The sequence below is a fragment of the Seriola aureovittata genome, chromosome 16, assembly GCF_021018895.1.
Source record: "Seriola aureovittata isolate HTS-2021-v1 ecotype China chromosome 16, ASM2101889v1, whole genome shotgun sequence".
NCBI classification, from domain to species: Eukaryota; Metazoa; Chordata; class Actinopteri; order Carangiformes; family Carangidae; genus Seriola; species Seriola aureovittata.
The window spans coordinates 10,829,932-10,851,220 of NC_079379.1; the positions used below are offsets into that span (position 1 = coordinate 10,829,932).

General features: G+C 42.3%; 1 protein-coding gene across 2 annotated transcripts; it reads left to right on the forward strand.

The window, feature by feature from the left end:
- The first annotated feature begins 1,990 nt into the window (after positions 1-1,990).
- Positions 1,991-19,617, forward strand: chrna11 (cholinergic receptor, nicotinic, alpha 11). Of its 2 annotated transcripts, none has more exons than XM_056399761.1 (10): positions 1,991-2,254; positions 4,324-4,463; positions 4,893-4,937; positions 5,271-5,380; positions 5,522-5,601; positions 8,060-8,227; positions 8,323-8,517; positions 10,919-11,005; positions 12,429-12,538; positions 14,489-19,617. In XM_056399761.1, the coding sequence occupies exons 1-10, from the start codon at positions 2,203-2,205 to the stop codon at positions 15,224-15,226; spliced, it is 1,725 nt and encodes a 574-aa protein (XP_056255736.1). In that variant the 5' UTR covers positions 1,991-2,202; the 3' UTR covers positions 15,227-19,617. The 2 variants fall into 2 exon arrangements, with proteins under 2 accessions (XP_056255736.1, XP_056255735.1); XM_056399760.1 differs by lacking the exon at positions 1,991-2,254 and adding an exon at positions 4,015-4,209.
- The last annotated feature ends 1,672 nt before the right edge of the window (positions 19,618-21,289 follow it).

Here is a 21,289-nt window from a genome sequence, read left to right on the forward strand (position 1 = left end):
AAATACACAGCACAGCAGCCCTGATGGCTGCATTGTCAGGGGCGGCATTCAGCATTTAGCACAGAGACAGATGAGCTGCAGTCATGGCAGGACAGAGCGATGGTCATCGCTGCTGCTGTGCTATTAGAATAACAATCAGGATCACCAAAACAGCAGCTATGCAGAGAGTGATTTGTGGCAGTATTAGCACCATATTATTGTTCACATGATGTTCATAATCCTCATTATCTTCCTCCAACTATCATCATCATTGATGTGGCTGTAATCCACACCCTGCTCAGTGTTTTCATTCATTTGCCTGTATTGTTTCCTAATTAGCCTTCTCTTTATAGCATTGGCTCTCATCATCTCGTTTCATTTAGCCCAGTTTCTCCCTCGTTAACAACCCCCCACCCACACCTCACCCACCCCCACCCACAACCAACCGCTCTAAAAAAAATAAATAAATAAAAACTCATGCCAGTGCTGCTGAGCTCCAGCCAGCATGCAGTGGGAAAACAAACCACCAGATGTCACCCACGCCTCAGTGCCTCTAATCTGTATTTTTATGAAGCGTAATGAATTTTGCTTTTGGCACTGTGTCACACTGGTGCTTGGTGCATAACAGCACAAGGAGCTTTTTTTTTTTTTTTTTTTTTTTTTTTTCTCATGAGATGAACGCAAAGTAAATTTTGCACAAATTTGAGTTGCAATATTGCAGGGCTGCAGCAGCAACAGGATATCTTCTCCTCTGATGATACATTGCTGATGCCCATAGTGTGTCCTCGCTCCATGCTTGGTGCAGTTTTTTCTGCTTTTTTCTGATCTTAGCCATCCTTCTTTTCCCCTGCGAGGGACAGACTCCATCCTCTGTGTGCAGCCGAGCATGAATCTGTGGCTCGGGAGCACTCTGGGTGTGTGACAGGCTGGGGTAATTCCGAAGGGCAGTAGAAGTAATAGGGTAATCTATTATACAGTCCAACTCTTCCTTCCCCCTCTCTTGCTCCCCCTCCCACCCCCCCCCACCCCCCTCTCTCAGTCTTTGGGTTTCTCGCTGCCTCTGCCCTTGCATCAGCATTTCGTGAGGACAAATGAGAAGTAGAGTTTAACTATGCACATTGCCATTGCCCTCCTGCAGAGCCCAGCACTTTCTCAATTAAACTGGAGTCCATCGGACCCCGCTGATTCAAAGCTAACCCCCCACTGAGAGGGGGAAGCTCACACACTCTCACAGACACACACACACACACACACACACACACACACACACACACAGTTGCCAGTCCAGCAGTGCGTGACTGTAACCACTGTGGTGTGTTATCATATGTGTGACCAGCAGCCATATATTTTTTGACACACGTCGTGCTACATGTTCACCAGCCAGTAAAGTTTTAAACAGTAATTTAGCTCTTATAATTACATCCTCACACAGAGAGATTTTCAATGCAGAGAAGTGGATTTTTAAAACAAATTTAAATAATGCCTGTTTTTGTACTCAGATTGAATACAAAAACTGGGCTTTAAGAAAGGTCTTTAACTTTCAGCAAATCAGCTCAGCCCTTTTGTCGTTCCCATTGCTTCTTAGTGCACGTTTTTGTGCACAAATTGAGAATTCACTTCTCTGCACTGAGCAGCTTTTTTCTGTGTTTCACTGCTGACATGTTTGGGAAAGCTACTTTCCACTGTTTCTACACTTCACGTCTTCAGTCAATTCTCCATTAGTGTCAGGGTCTTTTAAAATCATCTGTTTCTTCTGTGTTTATTAAGGTCAATTTATGGCTATAGATCCAAATAAAACCTCTCCTTCCTCCACCTCCTGCTCCATCTTCAACCCTTCACCCCCATCACTGACATTTTTCTCTCTTGAGCTCTCCATTTTAGTCCCACCTCCCAGAGAGACAGGGAGGCAGGGGGGAGAGGGAGCGAGAGAGAGAGAGAGAGAGAGAGAGAGAGAGAGAGAGAGCTAACATCTCCTCCTCCTCCTCTTCTTGTGCTCCCTCTCTTCCAGCACACGCTCACACTCCTTCCCTCCGATGCCGACTGGATGCAGACTGGGGGGTTTCCAGCAGCTTCCTGAGTCTGTCCTCCCTCTCCTCTCCTTGCCTCTCCTCCCTACCCTCCTCCTCCTCCCCCTCCTCCTCCTCCTCCTCCTCTTCCCTCTCCTCCAACATCCGGAGCTTCTCCTCTTCTGCCTCCCCTTTCCTCCTGCTCCTCACCACCAGGATGTGGCACACGGTGGCTCTGCTCCTCTCTGGATTCTCTGCGTTGATTCATGGTGAGCCCGCCTGCCTCTTTCTCCGTCTTTCCCTGTGTTTTCAGGAATCAGATTGCAGTCTTTTGTCTCAAAGTGTGATTTAAATAGGAAATCAGGAATAGGAGTCTGTGCTTTTGATGCTTGCTCTGTGAAGTACACTGGAATAAGATCTTAAAGTAGAGATAGAGATAGAGAAAAAAAAAAAGACCCCAGAAAAAAGAAAAGTGAGAATCTGACTCACCTGTTTGCTTACTTGTTTACATCTCAGGGATTTTTTTCATAACTGTGCTCTTATTTTTTCTGGATACACATGCTGTCTTGACCTTAAGCATTGGATGCCTCTGCATGAGATGTTTGAACAGGCAGACGGACATCTCGTCCGTGCAGCAGGGCAAGATGACAGAAACAGTGTGTAAAAGAATCAGAAGCAGCAGTCATCACATTTCATCGCTTTTTCTTTTCTCATTCCACAACCCTCGTCCTGCACAAGTCAGCCTGCATGTCAGAGGATCGTACCACCCCCCCCACCCCCACAGAAAACAGGTCACAGATCAATTAAATTGCACGTATAAATCCTGCAATCTTCCATCTTGCCTTTCCCTGTTGTGTTGTGGACGTGTTGCTGCAGCCAAGCCGACGGGGCTCTGAGCAGCAGAAGTCGTAGCTGAATGTAAAGGCTGACACTGGATGACAGAGCTGAGAGGAGAGTGGGTGAACTTTCCCCACAGGCAGATGTACCAGCAGTAAAATGCTTTACAGTTTGTTTGTTTTCAAAAAAAAAAAAGAAGAAGAAGAAGAAGAGGTTTAAGGCCAGAGAGTGCTGCGAATATGAGACAAGAGGACGCAGAGGCTGAAAGTTTCAGACTATATTCCTGCAGACTCAATTTTAAAGACGGTGGTGTTGCAAAAACATCCAACAGCTTTACCTTCACTTTAACATTTTGCATGTGTCTGTCTGGCTGCTTATACTGAAAGCACCTTACAATAGCATGAGTACATGCACCCCTCTGCCACTGCCATTGCTCCAGTGGGACCTAAACCTAGAACCATTTGAACCCTGATATTCCCCTTAAACACCCTTCAAAATCAGGAACAAATAAAAAAAACGGTTTGACAGTGTCATAGATACAGTGCAGTTCAGTTCAAACCCCTTACACCAGACTGTGAAATTTCCGAACCGAGCCATATTTTACTGCTGCACCGATGTGAGAAATCATTTTAGAATCATTTTATAATTCAGAAACGTTGGAAAATTGACCAGAATATAATAAAATTATATGAGTTTGGATAGAACTTGCTGGCTGTGTTATGATGGGAGTGGAAATGGAGAAGACATCCTTTCCCAGTACAGTCTAACCTTTAAGCCCATTCTTTGTTTTGAGAGTGTATTAACATCTTTATTCAACATTTAATGTGTATTACCTCAGAGCCTTTCAAACAAACGTAATTAATAATTCAATATTGCCAATTATGCCCTGATAAGGTTCCTCATATTTTCCTAATTAGATACTGTTTACACTCTGTTCCCGCTGATTCTCTCCCCTCTTTGTTAATTTTCATCTGTATTTTCAGTTTCATTGTTAAATATTTCAGTCTGACTGAGGAGCTGCACCTAAACTCCATGTTTCTTTTGCGAAGCTTAAACCATAAATGTCAAGATAAGTGTGACTAATGATGAAAGATCCATTTTTATTTCAGCTAATTTCATCATTACATTTTTTTCCTCACATTTGTCTCTTTTCTTTTTTTTTCAGTCTTGCTCTTCTGGATGTATTTATAGATACAGAAGATTCAGTTCCTGAGGGTTAATCTTCTGATTTGATCAGCAACATGTTTTTCTTTAATATATTTTCAGTATCCATCCCTGCCTGACTGTCCTCCCATCTCAAAGTCTCATTTGATTTGAATGAGGTTTTCCATGAAGAGGTCATTTTTATTCACTTCACAGGAAACACAGAGTAAATCTGCCATTGGAGGTGAATTAAATTTTGGCATAGAGAGGTTTTCTTACGGTTTTGAAGTGTGTCTTGCTTTTTCCAGGTGAATATTTTGTCAGATTTAAATTCTCTCAATTTTGTCCGCCTCTCCAGTGTCGGTGCAGGGTCCTCACCAGAGGAACCTGCTGAAGAATCTCCTGAAAGACTACAACCGGATGGAGCGCCCGGTGGGAAATGACTCCCACCCCCTCACCGTTGTCTTCTCCCTCAGTTTGATACAGATCATGGACGTGGTAGGTGTGAAAATACATTTCTAAAATACAGATATATTATGTTTTTAATTCCTGTGATGAAGTTTTTTTTTTGTTTTTTTGGGAACATTAATGAGCATTTGCAACCTCTAGACTTGTTTTGATAATTAATATGGAGATTAGATGTGACACTACCCTGGATAAGTGGCAGAAAATGGATGGATGGATAGATAGCCTGAAAAAATAAAATTCAAATCATCGTTCGGTGCCAAGTTGAGCATCCTGTTTGTTTATGCCTGAACTGTGATATTTTTGATTATAATAATGGTGCTCACAGCAGGCTTTAAAAAATATTCATGGAGCTGAGAAAGTCACTTTTCTATAATCTATGATAAGGCTCTGCTCACTGATTTACAGAGCAAATGATTTCTAAGAGAAGAAATGTGCTGAACACGTTTTAATGTTTCGCAGGATGAGAAGAACCAGGTGTTGACCTCTAACATGTGGCTGCGGATGGTAAGGACTCCTGAGAGACTGTGAATGTTTGAGGTGATAATGAATTTGCTGCTATTATGGGTTTAGGTGATTTTTCTTTTATGTTCTTTCGTGAACTAGTGAAATGAAATGAACTACACTGTGGATCATGTAATTCTGACTCCAAAACGTAAATGGATTTGATATTTCTTTTTTAGAAAAAGCTCACATTTTTCGACATTAAATATACAAAAGTAATATTTTGCCTGAGTTATCTGTTTATTATTCTAAACTGAAAACAGAGGGGATTGGTGACACAGCAGCTTGCCTGTAGTCCGCTCAGAGACAGACTGTATCTGTGTTTGTGTGATTAAGAGCTGGTTTGACCACTACCTCCAGTGGAACCAGAGTGAACATCCCGGAGTTAAAAACCTCCGCTTCACCACAGACCAGGTGTGGACACCAGACATCCTGCTCTACAACAGGTACAACATGTACACACACACACACACACACACACACACACACACACACACACAACACACACACACACACACACACACACACACACACACACTATATTCCAACCAACAAATAGTGTCACTCCCCCTCCTGTCCTTCCGCAGTGCAGATGACGACTTTGACTCCACCTTTAAGACCAATGTTCTGGTGAACTCCAGTGGCTACGCCGAGTATCTGCCCCCAGGTGAGTGACTCTCTCCTCCTCTTTTTTTTTACATTCACCATCTCACTATCATTCCTCCCTTTCTCCCATGATCATATCACTTCCTCTTCTCCCTGCGGTGCAATGGAGGCATCTCATTCTGCACTCTCCGCATGTCTCCCTCTGTTTGTACACTTGGTATTAATATTCTATTAGTTTAAAACAACATCTCTTTTTGCTCACTGGTTCCAGATTCCCAGTGCTGGGTAACGCCTATAAATAGGAGATGCCCGCTTCCTCTGCTTCCTGTCTTAACCCAAAACGCAAGAACCGTGCAAGCCTGTGAAAGTAACTGCTCCCCCCGGGTTTCCACATGTCTCTGACTTTGTATTTTCTCTGTCATTTCTTTATACACCAGATTACAGCGAGCTGAGATTGAATCCCTGGTGTTAGCGGGGGTTGAGTTGAAATTGCCCTCTGAAGTAAACGTGGAGGATTGTGAGCTCAGAAATCCACCCTATCAATTCTATTCAGTGGTCCATGTTTATTAATAGGCTTCTGCTGGATGTAAATACAGCTCCTTAATGCTGCGATCTGGATGAGAGCCAATTAGGGGAAGAATAAAACGATAGTGCTCTGGTTTGGTACCATCAGGGGAGGGTTTTTTTTTTTTTTTTTTTTTTTTTACAGCAAAACACGATGAGAGAGGAAGCAGAACGAGAGCAGTGGAGATGGGAGTTAATGGAAAAACGAGGAAAGAAAAAAAGTGGATAAATGAAAGGAATAACCAGCAAGCCAGCTTTCTTGACTCCCCGCGCGAGTCTGGCTGCAGCTCCTGAGCTCTGTTCAGGCTGGTTATCGTCAGTAAATAAAAGGCAACAGGTCTGTGGGTGGCAGACACGCAGCAGGAGCTTGACATACGGTAAATTATTTAGAGACATTGTAGCAGGTGTCTGCTGCATACTGTTATTTGCAGGTTACCTCTTGTTGGTGCAGAGGCAAAGGTGTTCTGCTGGTATGTTTGGGTTTAATGGTATAACAGGAGGACGGTGGGGTGTAACGGGTTTTTTATTTATTTATTTATTTATTTTTTAGCTCATATCTATGTTAGGTGACATTTAGAAAAAAAATGTAATCTTGTCTCGGGGGCCTTGTGATGCCTTCGTGGGAAGTGTTTTTTTTTTTCAGAATTATTAGTTTTATTTTGGGAGCTGCAAGACAGAGATTGTTCCAAGCTACAGAAAGAAAGAAAGAAAGAAAGAAAGAAAGAAAGAAAGAAAACACATTCCAGGTGTCTTGTTTGTGAGTGTTGCTTCAAGGTTACTGCATATCTGTGAGAGGCAGGTTTCAAAAATATACTGTGCATGAAGGCACCACAGAGCAGTGGGCTGCAAAAGCAGACAGAACTACTTTGAACTGATCAGTGTAATTTGGGGGGGGGGGTTACTGCCTCAGGAGCTCATAATGGGAGTCATTCTAAAGACATCATCCCCATTAAGCAAAAGGCAAGAAGTTCATGTTAGTAGCAAAATTTTATGGTACGGGAAAAATTTGTAGCTGCTACTTAATTTGGTGTCATTTTTAGGATCAACCTCTGCTTAGAAAACCAGCAACCTGCTAACCTCCTTATTCTTCTCCAGTCTCTTTTATTCCAGTGTGAAGGCTGATTTGCATGTCGGCAGCCTCATAATGAATGCCTTTGAGATCTGTAGGGCTTCATTGGCATTTTGGCTCTGTGTGTGCGTCTGAATGTCTAAACAGGCTTGATTCATTTATTTCAGTAATTACTTTAAAGGCTGGAGTCTGCCAGCAACCACTGCGAGGATCACTGATTTTTTTTTTTTTTTTTTTCATCTGGGGGTGGATACCACAGCATGCAAGTGTGTCTTCATGATTTTGTGCTTGCATGTGCCTGCGCATATCCCCGTGAGTGCATTTATTTTGCATAATAAAAGTGGTAATCTGATTAGGGCGCTGTGCATAATCTTTTTTTTTTTCCAGTGTCACTGTTGATGTTTCCTTCTTTCGCTGAGGCTTAGCAAACATCTGTGTTTGCAGAACAGAGTGTGTGAAACCTGTGAGTGACAATACTGCTGCCAAGTTATTTTGTAGGCATTTCTTTGATGGGAGGTTATTTCTTTGCATTCACTTCTCTAGGCTCTAAACTCAATTTTAAAAAAGTAAACTCTCAAATCTTATTGCAGTGTGCGATCTTGATTGTGATGCAGCTTTTTCCCTTCAAACCCCTATATAAAAAATATTAGGTGGTTGAGTCAATAATTGAGAGCTGGCTAGATATGAAATGAATAAATTATTCTTTCTGACAAGCATCTTGGTATTCAGGACAGGCTTCTCAGCACAACACAAGCGCTCCTCAGATCTTTCCCTTGTCACCTCTGTACAGGAAGCCGCAGGGGTCAATTCTGTTGTTTAGACGATTGACTGTTGAGCTTTAACTCTCTTCTTTCTGCTCTTTTATCTCCCTTATCTTTTTCCTCAGGAATATTTATGAGCACATGCAACGTGGACGTTCGCTGGTTTCCTTTTGACATTCAGAAATGTGAGCTGAAGTTCGGCTCCTGGACGTTTGACGGCTGGCTGCTGGACCTTCAAATGAATGATGCTGACATTTCAGGATACATGCCCAATGGAGAGTGGGACCTAATGGGTGAGTAGAGCAAAAAACCTTTGCATTGCTTCCTCATCAAAAACATCTAGTCATGGAGCAAGAGTCAATTTCTCTCTGTCCCCTCTTTCTTGCAGGAGTTCCCGGCACCAGAAACGAGGTTTTCTATGATTGCTGTAAGGAGCCTTACCCGGATGTGACGTTCGTTGTGACAATACGGCGGCGAACTCTCTACTACGCCCTGAACCTGCTCATCCCCTGCGTGCTGCTTTCCTCTATGACCCTGCTCATCTTTGTGCTGCCGGCGGACTCTGGGGAGAAGATCTCACTGGGTGAGTGGATGAAAAAAAAAAAAAAACACAGCTATCAGAGATGAAGTAGAGGCATGAAAAGGCAGCTGCAGTGGAGCAAAAAAAAAAAAAGAGAGCAGGAGCGGGAGAAGTGGGATTGGCTTCTAACTTTGTGAACGTGCACACAGCGAGGTGTGAGCTTGAATACAAGTCCAATGTTTCTGTTAATCTCACCAAAAAATATCTCTTAAATGTACCCTGTGGAGATTTTGACCACTAGAAGATCCGTGGACCCGTGTGTTTGTGTGCGGGCCCCCGTTTCAAATACAAAACACATATTTATGATCATTTATATTTTGTATTTATGGTTTAAAGTAAATATGGTATTTTTAAGAATTTGTAATAAAAGATGATGATAATGCTCTTAGAGTATAAGTCACATTACTGACCAATGGACTGGCTGGAAACGATGGGGTGCATAAAGCGCGGTGCGCTGGAGTATGTATTTTAATTTTGATTTTTTAAAATTTTAAATCTTGGACCTGCTTCCTTCAACACCAAACCTACCCATGAACTGCCCATGCTCTCAGTTGTGTTACACATGTATACATGTGTATATGATGGACAGTGTTCACAATAAGCAAACCTTCCTTGTATGAAGGAGTGGCACTGAAAACTGTGGGGAGGCATGAAAGAGCCTAAGGAAGAGGGTGCGGAGCTGAGAGAGGAGAGGGATTACAGGATAAAACAGAAAGATGAGAAATGTGAGGAGGAGGAACAGAGAGGAATAGATGTGGGAAGGTACGGAAAAGGGAACACAGTCAGGTGGAGAATTCAAGAAGGATGAGAGAGGATGGTCCAAAACAGAGAGGGAGGAATGATAAGGAGGAAAAGGTTGGAGACAATCAAACACTACAACGGGCTGGAGGAGAGAGAGACAGAGAGAGAGAGAGACAGAGAGAGAGAGAGAAAGAGAGAGACAGAGAGAGAGAGAGACAGAGAGAGACAGACAGAGAGAGAGACAGAGACAAAGAGAGAGACAGAGACAGAAAGAGAGAGAGACAGAGAGACAGAGAGAGAGACAGAGAGACAGAGACAGAGAGAGAGGACGCAGTGCTAGGAACAAACTGCAGCTGCGAATACATTTTAATATCTGTCTCGACCTGTTTAGAGACGAGCGATGTTCATCTCATCAGGATAATAAAGGCTCTGGATAATCTAACGTTTCTGACTGGAGAAAAGTCAATAAATCAAAAGGTCGATTGACAGAATTATAATTGATTAGTTGTTTTTAAAGTAAAAAAGGCCAAACATTTTCAGTTTTTTAAGTGTGAATATTTGTTAACCTTTTGTTTTACATCATAATAAATGTGAGTATCTTTGGGTTAGGGGCTGGTGACACAAAAAGAGCCACGTTTCACTATTTTCAGACACTTTATAGACAAAAAAAAGGATTGATTCATTGAGAAGATAGCCAGTAGAATAGTTGATAATGAAAATAATTATAAGCTGACTCTTTCTGACACCGGCTTTGTGCTGATCTAATCACTCACTGAATACTCACACACACAAAATAAAAAACTAAATACTATTTGACTCATGTCTGCGAGGGAGGGAACTGAGAGGGAGGCAGCGACAGCATTGTCAAAGAATCCTAAACATCAATACAGGATGCATTACGCAGCATTTCTCTACTGAAAAAAAATGCCAACCCTTTCACACACGGCCAGTTAACCTATTGATGTAATTAAGGCTAGTGAATTGATTAGGGAGAGAGAGCTTACACACTGCCTTCCAGGAAAATACTCTGTCACTTCACTTGATAGAGGGGACACGGGGACAAAGTGGCTGGGCCTTTGGGGTTAGAGGAGCATGCTTTTAAAAAAGAACAAGTGTCATTGCCGAGAAAAAGAAAGCAACATAAAAGCATCTTTAATTTTCTTAATATCTTTAAAGGGCATGCATATTTTACCTCTCAGCCTAGGAGTTTAATTGAATGCTTCTGAACGGGGACAGTTATGCCAGCAAAGCACTCCTTAAATTCTGTCTGTAGGAGAAGTGAGACAGATAGTGTGGAGGTGGACAAATGAAGATGGAGATGAGTTTCAGGCTGAGTTTGGACAAGGACAAAAAAAGAAGAAAGATGGTTATTTGCTGTGCAGAAGGGATTTTTGCTGCAGAGGTACATAATGTCAAAAAGTAATTCACCGCATGAGCATTAGCTGGTTATTTACATAAATCGAACCTGATCTCATCCTGAGTGTGATCATTTATCAAAACACACTAATGTAGTTTATCAAGAAAGTGCTGTGACTCGGGGGGGGGGGGGGGGTAAACCACAAAATTGATTTCTTAACAAAATTTCTATATGTCTACTATCTATCTATCTATCTATCTATCTATCTATCTATCTATCTATCTATCTATCTATCTATCTATACAGGTATCACTGTCTTGCTGTCTCTTACTGTTTTCATGTTGCTGGTCGCGGAGATCATGCCAGCCACATCAGACTCCGTCCCTCTCATAGGTAGGCCTACGTAACAGAAAGTCTGTTCACATGGTTCACATGGTCCTTAATGAGCATGCTCATGAGACCCAATTGAAACCTATTGATATAACAACATTTAATGATCGTCTGTATGAAATTAAGATGTTTTACTCATTAGAAATACTGCATCTGTCTCCATCTGACAGTGACAATCAATATTTGGTCTCTACTGTTCATTTCTTCTGCAGTAATTCCTGGTGGTTTACAGTAAGAATGAGCATCTGGTTGAGCTCTGCTGGCTTGAAGTAAATTCAAATCAAGTTTATTTATCTATCAGCAAAGTCGACGGCCGCACCAGTGGCTCTGAGCTAAATGCTAATGTCCGCATGCTTACAGGTGTAAGGCTTACCATGTTCACCATCTTTGTTTGGCTCGTTAGCGTGCTAACATTTTTCTAACTAGCACTAAACAAAAACTACAGCTACTGAAAATACAGACGATCACCAAAGTTACTACTTCTCATCCTGTCTCCTCCATCCTGCGACATTTCATAACAATCCATCTCTGAGAAGTGGTGAACCGGCTGACGTGACCATCTACAGAGCCACGCTGCTCGCAGTTTGTCACAGAGGTCATTACAATCCGCCAAGGTTATCACACCCATGATCCTCAGAGTATCAATTCAGACGGGTAAAACACCAATTACACAGAATAAAGGTTAAAAATACACAATCACAACTACCAAGTGTTACAACGTGATAGAGCTACAAAATGCCAAACCGCCTCTAAAAAAAAAACCAAACAAACAAAACAGAATTTATTTTATCCATCTGCTCGCCATAAAAATTTAATTGGCTAAATTTGATTGCAGGCACATTGCTGGAAATTATGTTTAGTGAGTTAAGATAACTGCCAGTGACGGATGCTAGGCCATGTTTGCCTAAAGACACAAATCCTAGTCAATAAAAACTTCAGAAAAAAAAGCGGGGTAATTACCATCAGAGTGTTGCTTTCAGCATAATGTTTTATTAAGAATTACTAGCCTGATGCAGTCTCAATCTGTTCGATGTTTTTACAAACACAATGTGGCAACTAGCAGGCGGAGGGTTGAGCAGGCAGAGGGTTGGCATGAAGATATTTAACAAAGAATGTGTTCACCTTGAATAAAACAGAGAACAAACTGAGAGAAACTAATCCTTAGAAAATTCCATGCAATAATCGACGGGGCTCATCTCGCTGACCTTGCAGCGCTTGAGACGGAAGCAAAATAACACATGAACCACATTTAGAGGATGTTGGTGAATAACATGAAAGTATGTTTTTATGTCAGTCTTGTAGCTTTTGTCTCTGGTGTTTCAAATTAAAGAGACTTATGTTGGTCTGTCAATAGCCCAGTAGGAAATTACAGTGTGTATAAAATGATTTAAAACATAAATATTGTTCTATACTCTACCACTCCCAGGTCAGTACTTTGCCAGTATAATGATCATTGTTGGGATGTCAGTCATTGCCACAGTGGTGGTTCTGCAGTATCATCACCACGATCCAAACGGAGGAAACATGCCGAAATGGGTGAGCTCACACTCTTCATCATACCCCTCACATGTGTTATCAGATATATACATCATGATTTAAATCTCCCCCTAGGTCCCCCTATTATATATGATATATTCCTTCTATTATTTTCTATTTCAGCATAATATCACTGCCTTTTTCAATCCCGTTGTATCCGTCCCTTAGTGCTACCTGTGCTTCTCTGCCAGTTTACTTTCTGTTTTTATTCCCCGTCTTCCACGGCTGCGACTCATCCAGCAGTGTCAGTCTGCCTGAGTGTGTTCATCAAATGCATCGCCACAGACTTTAACTACAGTGTGTTTCAAGTCACTCCGGATATGTGGGTGGATTCGATTTGACTCATTCCATTTTTTGTCTTGCCTTCTGTTCAATGCTAAAAATGCATCAAGATTTTTTCAAAGAAGTATTGTTCTACTGTGACTATATCAAAAGTGTGAAATATGCAGAAAAAAAAGGAGGGCTGAAATAATGAAAAATGAAAATTGGTCAGAGGAATCGCTGCCTTAAAACATGAATTTGACAAATAGGATAACATAATATAATATTTCATTAATCAACAAATGTTGTATATGAGGGAATCATTGTAGGTATTTTAAGATCTATTTCATTTAATGATTCATGTTTGGACTGCAACGAAAAATTGACAGGTCTTCATTAGTCGATATATATACACAAATAGCTTGGTTGTGTGAGAGTACAAATGCTGTGCATCGACACATTGCAGGGCCATTCTGTTGATGAATGGCCTGCTCAGATAATCCGATGGCTAATTAACAAGCTAATTGATGTGGTTCAGATGAGGGCATCGAAACAGCACAGTTCATAATTGCAGCCCGGACAAAAACAGCATCAACAGCAGCAACAACAGGGACAGTTACCTGGCCAGCGAACACACTCAGTGGAAACTAATTGAGCAGTCATTTGGACATTAGCTTCTCATTAGATGCCAGACACCCATCTGGATGCTGTTGGGCCAATGTCGCCTTTCAGGGGACATGTAGTTTGTGTCCAAGGGAGTTTGTGTCCAAGGAAGGAGAAGAGAGGAGATGAGGCAAGGAGAGGAAACAAGGAGTGGAGAGGAGGAAAGGAGAAGAGAGAAGGAGAGGAAAGAGGAAATAAGGAGAGAATAGAAGTGGCGGCTGCGGCTCAAGAAGAAGAGCGGGTTGTCCTCTAATCATGTCGAAGCGTCCTTGGGCAAGATACTGAACTCCTAATTGCCCCCCGAAGATGTACCATTAGTGTGTGAGTGTGTGTGCGTTAGAGACGTGTTTTGTATAGAACAAGTGTTGTATCCTTGTTTGTTTGATTGGGTGAATGAGTAATCCTTAAGACTAGAAACGCGCTTTATGCAGTCCGTTCACCGTTGAAGTGCAGAGGAAACATGGGAACGAGAGGAGAGAAGAGGAGAGGGAACAAGGAGAAGGGAGGGGAGGAAACAAGGAGAGGAGGGAAGAAAATAGAACCAAGGTTCAAATTTGTACTAACTTGTGAGCAGCCTCTTTTCTTTTTATCTTAATGCTGCAGTTTATTGCTCAGCTCATTACAGTCACCGCACAGTAATCTGACAGTCAATCTCAATAATTCCACAGTTTCAATTTAAAGCTGCCTCTGTAAGAATCGTGTCTGCTGGGAATCCAGTTAAGGCAAAAAAAAAAATCTTCTTTGCCTCAGGCACTTTAACTTGGCATCCCTGGTTCTGCTTATAGAAGTGCAGCTGCATTTTGAAACAAAAAGCAATGTTGGAAACATCACCAACGTCAGTCCACAACAAATAAGGTTATTAGCCAAGCTTAGCTGGTGTTATGAGAAGGTCAAAGAGGTGTAGGTGGATCTCAGTTACAGCTTTCTTATATTTTCTTTTGCTTCCTCGTGTGCTGTTATGCTCTCTCGCTCTGCTACTTCCTTTCCTCCATTCTCACCTTTACATTTTTCTTTTTCCCTCTACAGGTGCAGCTCGTCCTGCTGCAGTGGGTAGCGTGGTTCCTGCGTATGAAGCGGCCAGGAGAGAATGATGACCCAGAGCGGCCCCCGTGTGCCCCCCATCTGCGGCGCTGCTCCTCCGGCTCCCAGAGCGGGAGCATCCCCAACCCTCCGGACCCCACCCTCCATCCGCTGCACCCACAGAACCTGGCTCCTCTCCAAACGGGGCCCCTCCACGCGGGGCACCCTCACCTCCACGCCCAGTCCAGTGCTAACAACAACGGGAACCTTCTTTACATGGGCTTCCAGAGCATGGAGGACCCTTCAATGCTCTCAGAGCCCGTCCAGAGGAATAACATCTCGGTGGGGCCTCCACGAGTAGCGGGAAGCCCACCTCCGCACCTGCCATCTCAGTTCTGCAGCTCCCCACCACCTCCTACCCCCAATATGGATACTGTAGGCTGTCCCAGCACTGTCTCCAGTGGTGGGGGCTTTGGAGGTGGACCCGGAGGACTTGGAGGGTGCTCGACCGGAGGGATAGGAGACCCACAGCTACAGGCTATCCTGGAGGAGGTGCGTTACATGGCAGACCGTTTCCGGGAGCAGGACGAGGCTGAGTGCGTGGCCGACCAGTGGAAATTTGCGGGCGCTGTAATCGACCGTCTGTGTCTGGTGGCGTTCAGCGTTTTCAACATCATATGCACCATCTCTATCCTCATGTCTGCTCCAAACTTTGTGGATGCTATTTCAAAGGACTTCGTTTGAAAGCAAAGGGGGGAAAAAAAAGAGGAGGAGAAGTGTGAAGGAATGGATGAAGGGAATTCAATATAGGATGAAAGACAGAGTGGGCCCGGATCCAAGGAAACACAATTTCCAGTGGACTGTAAGCTCTGTGATTTGTGATTGCGAGGAACTGGGAAATAGAAAAAAACAAATGGTTTTCTTTGCAATACATTCTGTTTTGTAACTGAAATATAAGAAGAAAACAGATGAGGAAGGGGATCCAGAGTGGAGTTAAAATGAGATTAGGGTGAGCAGGGTGCTTTATCAGATTCTTGACAAGGTGAAATGGATTGTGGTTAATTCAAAGCCTTTCCCCTAAAAATTAAGGGGAAGATGAGTCATGAAGGGAAAGTGTAAGAGAAGATATCAGTCCAGTGCAACTTCAAGTAAGCCAGCTCTTTAAGGAAGGGAGAGATTGAGAGAGTAAGAGGATAGAGACGGGCAGATAGACAGGGACAGATAGATAAGACAGATGTTTGGCTGTTTTATTTTCTCAAGGAGGGAAGACGTCCCTTCACTCCCACGTGTTGAAAGAAGACTGCATCGTTTAAAGTGATGCGAGGAGGAGAGGGCGTGGAGAGGAGAAAAGGACTTTTACAAGGACAGACAACAAAGAGTGGTCATGAAGGAACGAGACTTCATCCCTCGCGACATTGGCAGAGTTAGGCGGAGTAAGCAGCTTGATGTTCGGATATACAAAAGTGGACCGACGATCTAGAACGCCGCAGCAGAGGGGAACAGAGGAGGATCTCATCTATTATTCAATCACATCTATCTAATGACTGTCAAATTGAAAGACCTCGGATAATCTTTAAGACTAATAAGCTTTTAAAAGATGAAGTCCCCTCACTGCTCGCAAACCACTTGAAATTTCCAAGGCCTTATCTCTTTGAGACGATTGCCAATCTGCAACAATCAGCAGAGATCAAAAGCTCCTCAGCAGCGGTCCGAGTTTGCAGCGCTTATCATGACTGGGGAAACTGAATTAACTGCTCATCAAGGACGCAGTGGCCGTGCAGCTACTGGCCTGAACCAATAATAACTCATGAAGCAGCTGCCTAACTGTGTCTGGCAGGGTCCTAATAGACCAAGGGATCTCATTGGATTTCACATTAAAAGGTTTGATAGCTGAAATGAGAAAAGAACACGAGAGACTCAAATAAGTGAAGATCATTCCAAATCAAAGTTCTGTCAGATCCCTTTAGGGGTTTACCGCTTCATGAGTGATTTCATGTTTATCTAAAATAGGAGATGAGGTTTTAATAGACCTGTATTTTCATGAAACTGAGTCAATGACTCATTTAATTAAGTGGTGATTTAAAAGGTTTAAATTTAAACATGCCCCTCAAGCCGAAGATCATCTGTGGCTATGTCTTAAATTAGTTTGCCTTTGAGGGAATTGAACTTTTTCTGCTACTTACCAAGAGTCAGACAACCATAGCTGACTTCACTGTGTCTCCGCCAGCTCTTTGAATGTTTGCTGATTGTTAGGTTGGCCCACTGTAGTGTAGCTCAATTCTTCAGATGTCTATGGGTCCAAGTAGCTGCTTCCTCTTAAATGTTAAGATTGAATGATTAGGAAGTCTGCCTGACCAAAACACAAGTTGTATTACATATAAGCAATTGAGAATGAACAAAAATTGAGATTATATCAAGCTTCCAATCTACTTCCTCTGTATTTACTATGGCTGTGAAGATGCAAAATTATGATTCATAAATTTCTGAAAGCTCATTCTCCAGTTCACTACAGAGCGTATACTGTGTGTCTGTTACACAGGGAATGGAGAATGAGAGAGTGATTACGTGCACAGCCCAAGATTATAAGAGAAGAATGAGTCACTGAAAATAGCTAGAAGCAACAGCAATCCACCTGCGTGTGTACCTTTAACAACTCTCTGTACAATTCACCACAGATAATTGCTGTATTTCTCAGTGCTTCGCTCAAGATGGTGTCATATCCTCCTCTTATAATATTAGCTTACATGTGGTACACGACCACTGATAATAATTATAGATATGTCAAGAAAAATAGTACGGGATTCTTCTGTATTTGTGAAAACAGCAGTAGTACTATAAATAATAGTTGTTGTTTATTGGGTCATGCACATACAAGCACCCAGCCCACATAGTTCTCTTTGTCAGAAAAGAACAAAACTGGTAAAAAAAACCAAATGTTTAGTATTAAATCCTAGATACAGTGTGTTTCCCTGCATTTGAGTGGCTCATACCTGTGAACTGACATGAGCTCACTTTTCAACCATCATTCAAAGTATCAGCAGAGACACAAAGAAGTCATTCCTCATTTTTCTGCAGTAGGAGAAATTCCTCAAAAACAAAAAAAAACTGTTAAAAAGGTAAAGCTGCCAAATCCCAATAACAACAACAGCAACAACAAATCCCATGAAAAGACCCAAACCTACATCAGGTCTGTCTGTCAATACTTTCCCACACTGTGTGTAGCACAGAGGTAATCCTTAAAAACAGGCGGCAATTATATTGTTTTATTTTACTCCTAAAAACAAGCCTATCTCACTTCCTACAACAGCTGTGTACTGTAGTTTTGATCAAACATTACTCAAAAACAGACATGGAAAAAGAAGTGGAAAATTGTACTCAGGTAAAAGTACTATGAAGAAGTAAGAAGTAAATGTTCTTGTGTAAAAAATACACAAAGTAAGTCAGTAAATGTGCTCTGAGTAAATGTTATTCAGTGGTAAAAACTATAATATTGTGATAATAATAATATATGATAAATCTGTTATCTGTAAGTAGGCTACCAGGCAAATATGCAGGTGTATATACTTTGGTATTTCAATGCATAAAGGTGCCGTTTCAGGTGAAAACAGCAAAGAAAGCAAACAATAAATTCTAGTCAGACATCTTACAGCCTGTGCACTCACCTGATAATTACAAATATACACTCAGTTGGCAGTCCTGCAGTAAATCCTCCCTTAATAAAAGGTCATCATTTTTAGTTTTATTAAAATTGTTGTTAAAAGAGTTGTCAGTTCAACTGTATGATCATTTTGGAAGATGTAGTGTGGTGCTGTAAAGCTGAATTAAATTAAACAGAAAGATGTTTGTTAATTAGCCTGTCTTCATGAATATAAATGGGGTAGAAAAAAGTAATAGGAACACCTGGACACCACGGCGGGTGTCCTTAGACTTTATGTAGCATTATTAAACCGAATAAATCAAATAGCTGCCGCTTCTTATAGAATGAACAGCAGTTTAAGCAGCAGAAAAGATGGAGATGTACAAACAACATAAACTCCACTGTGCAACATGCATCAAAAACAGCAGAAAGGTGGTGCACGCCTCACTGAGAGACGTGAACGTATCTGAAGGATCCACCATTAGCATTTAGCATTTAGCATTTAGCCAGACCCAGCATGCACCTGTTGGTCATGCAGTGTGGCATGTGTGTGTCATTTGTGAGTCCAGCAGACTCATTATCGCTGATGCGGCTCCTCGTTTGCTGTGTTGTCACCTGGTTCTCACACGGTTAATCAGAACTTCATCATGTAACTTGTTTTTACTCTGCAAGGATTTCACCTTAAATATAGCGAAGTAAAATACTTGGGTTAAAAAATACTTAAGAGTGAAATTGCTGATTTTGAAATATTCTCCAAAAAATACAAGTACCAAAAAAGCAACTTTGTTTCAGTAACAAGAGAAAATGCAATTTGTTTCTTCCACCTCTGCACAAACAAGAGCAAACAGTGCATTTGCTGGGGACTATTTCCAGCTGCGGATCAATACACATTTGGTGCTGTAGTGAGTATTTCCAGCAGCAGGATGATGTGTATGGAATTGACTCTCAATGCGGTTCTCATTTTTATTGTATTGAAGGAACATTTCAGCCGGTGCAACAATGTGGCTCAGTGACGTGTTTGTTAGTGTTTTTGAAAACAAAGGATCTTTATGACTCAGAGGGAAAACATACATGGACAATACATGTCAGTAGGATCAATATGTTGTTGGTTTTGGTTTTTTCATGGGATTTGATGACGATAAGAAAAATACAACAGCCTTATCCTTTTACACAAAAATCCAGCAAGACAAAATATGTTTACTACATTCCTGACCTCCACTCTGTCTCTAGTGGCTATTCACACGCATCCTCTCACAGTGAACTGTTAACCAGAGTGTAGAGGCAGTTGTACAAATACCTTATCTCTACAACTCTCTTCGTCTCTTCTTCTGTCTCCTCTCTCTTCCTCTCTAAAGTCAAGTCTCCTAGCAAGCAGAAAGTAAACTTCCTGCCGGGGGGTTTGCAGAAGGATGTTCTCCTTCCAGCACATACTGACATCTGAACACTCACATCTGTACAGAACATTTCTCATCCTGAAAATAAAGAATTCTCTCTCTTTTTTTTTTTTTCTACCACCTTTGTTTGGTCTGCTCTGCTCCTTATCTTTCTGTGTTGACAGTGGCTGGCTCGACACCCAAAAAGAAGAGAGAAATGACAGAGGGAGGGGATAAGAGGAGGACAGAAAGTGCTGACGCGCAGTGCGAGGTGGACAGGGCCTTAATTGATCACTCGTTCAGGAAGGAGAGAAGGGGGTGGGGGTGGGATGGGAGAAAGAGGAGGGGAGGGTTAATGGGGGAAAGAGGGGGCATACTGGGTAATTCATTGGATTTATGAGGGACAGAGGCAGGGGAGATGGGAGCTCAGACAAGCATTACTCAGTCACAGACATCAAATGAAAGGCCACTGCAATATATCATCACCACAAGGGAAAATATATACTACAGAAATAAACAGAAATTAGAGAAATATTTTCATGCAACTATTTGTCCATCAAGTGCGGGCGATGTGTGTTGGTGTGTGGCCTTCACTGTGTCACTCAGTCAGTGTGTCAGACTGAGTAAAGAGTCAGGGGTGTATTTATAGTAGCATGCTGGTCCTTATTCAGCCCTGGCGAGGCTCCCTGTTTGACGGGCTAACTCTCTCTCTCTCTCTCTCTCTGAGGTCGAAAAATGTGCAGCGCTTGCAATCTAGCGGCACTTAGATTTACTGTGTTCACTCAGATGGAATAAAAGAAGACAGAGAACGTGTGTGTGTGTGTGTGTGTGTGTGTGTGTGTGTGTGTGTGTGTGTGTGTGTGTGTGTGTGTGTGCCCATGGGGAAGATGAGCGTCAGGGTTTGCGTATGCACAGAATCAATCCGTTGTTGTTTTTTCTCCCCACCCAATTCTCATTTAATAAGAGAGGGCCGACCCACAGCTTTCTCCCAGGCCTCAGATATTTTACCAGATGGGTAATTCCACTGAATCTCACTGGAGGCACATTAGGCCTCGCACAGCTCCATGAGTGTGTAAATGGGCTGGCGATATGTAAGCTAAAAAGATGCAGTCACTGCAGAGCATACAAATGAACCAGAGAGAAAGTCAAGCTCAAAAAGACTAAACACACCAGGGAGAAATATTACATGAGGCAAACGCACTCGGCGTGAAAACACATAAATTCATAACGTGCATGAAACATCTGCACAGCACACTAGTTACATACATGTACAATGTTTCAACATATTCAGATGCATGCACACCTGTTCTCTCTAAGGGTCCCAGTGCGCTGTGCAGCTTGATCGTATCCCAACATCTTGTGGCTGAGGCCGATCAATGCCTTTTAATTACCAAGGGCCCAAAGCACTGGTCGATAGAGCTGACGAAAAGCGGGGAGAGAGACAGAGAGAGAGTGGGAGAGAGAGACGCTCCAGACGGTGATTGATGCTCCCTCCTCCCAGCAAGCCTACCTACAGATGTGTCGTTAGGCTTGATTAATCCTGCCAAGCCACATTCATTCACTTTACAGACCGCCGTTTAACCAGCCCAGGCCGCCACGGTCACAAGGTTAAGTGGACACGGAGGTGTTCGGCCTGAGGAACAAGGGACTCTTAGCCAATAAGTCAAGGGTGGCTGGTTGGTCTCTACAGTAGTTGACTGAGTTCTGATTTCTTCCTTGATCGGTAAAAGATATTGGAATAAAATACATCCAACATATCAAGGTAAGATACAAATAAGTTTCAAAACAAACACATTT

Coding starts and splice junctions, on each gene's coding strand:
- chrna11 (XM_056399760.1), top strand. CDS start 4,140: ATGAGGTTTTCCATGAAGAGGTCATTTTTATTCACTTCACAGGAAACA. Junction 4,938..5,270: donor CTAACATGTGGCTGCGGATG/GTAAGGACTCCT, acceptor TGTGTGATTAAG/AGCTGGTTTGACCACTACCT. Junction 5,381..5,521: donor GACATCCTGCTCTACAACAG/GTACAACATGTA, acceptor GTCCTTCCGCAG/TGCAGATGACGACTTTGACT.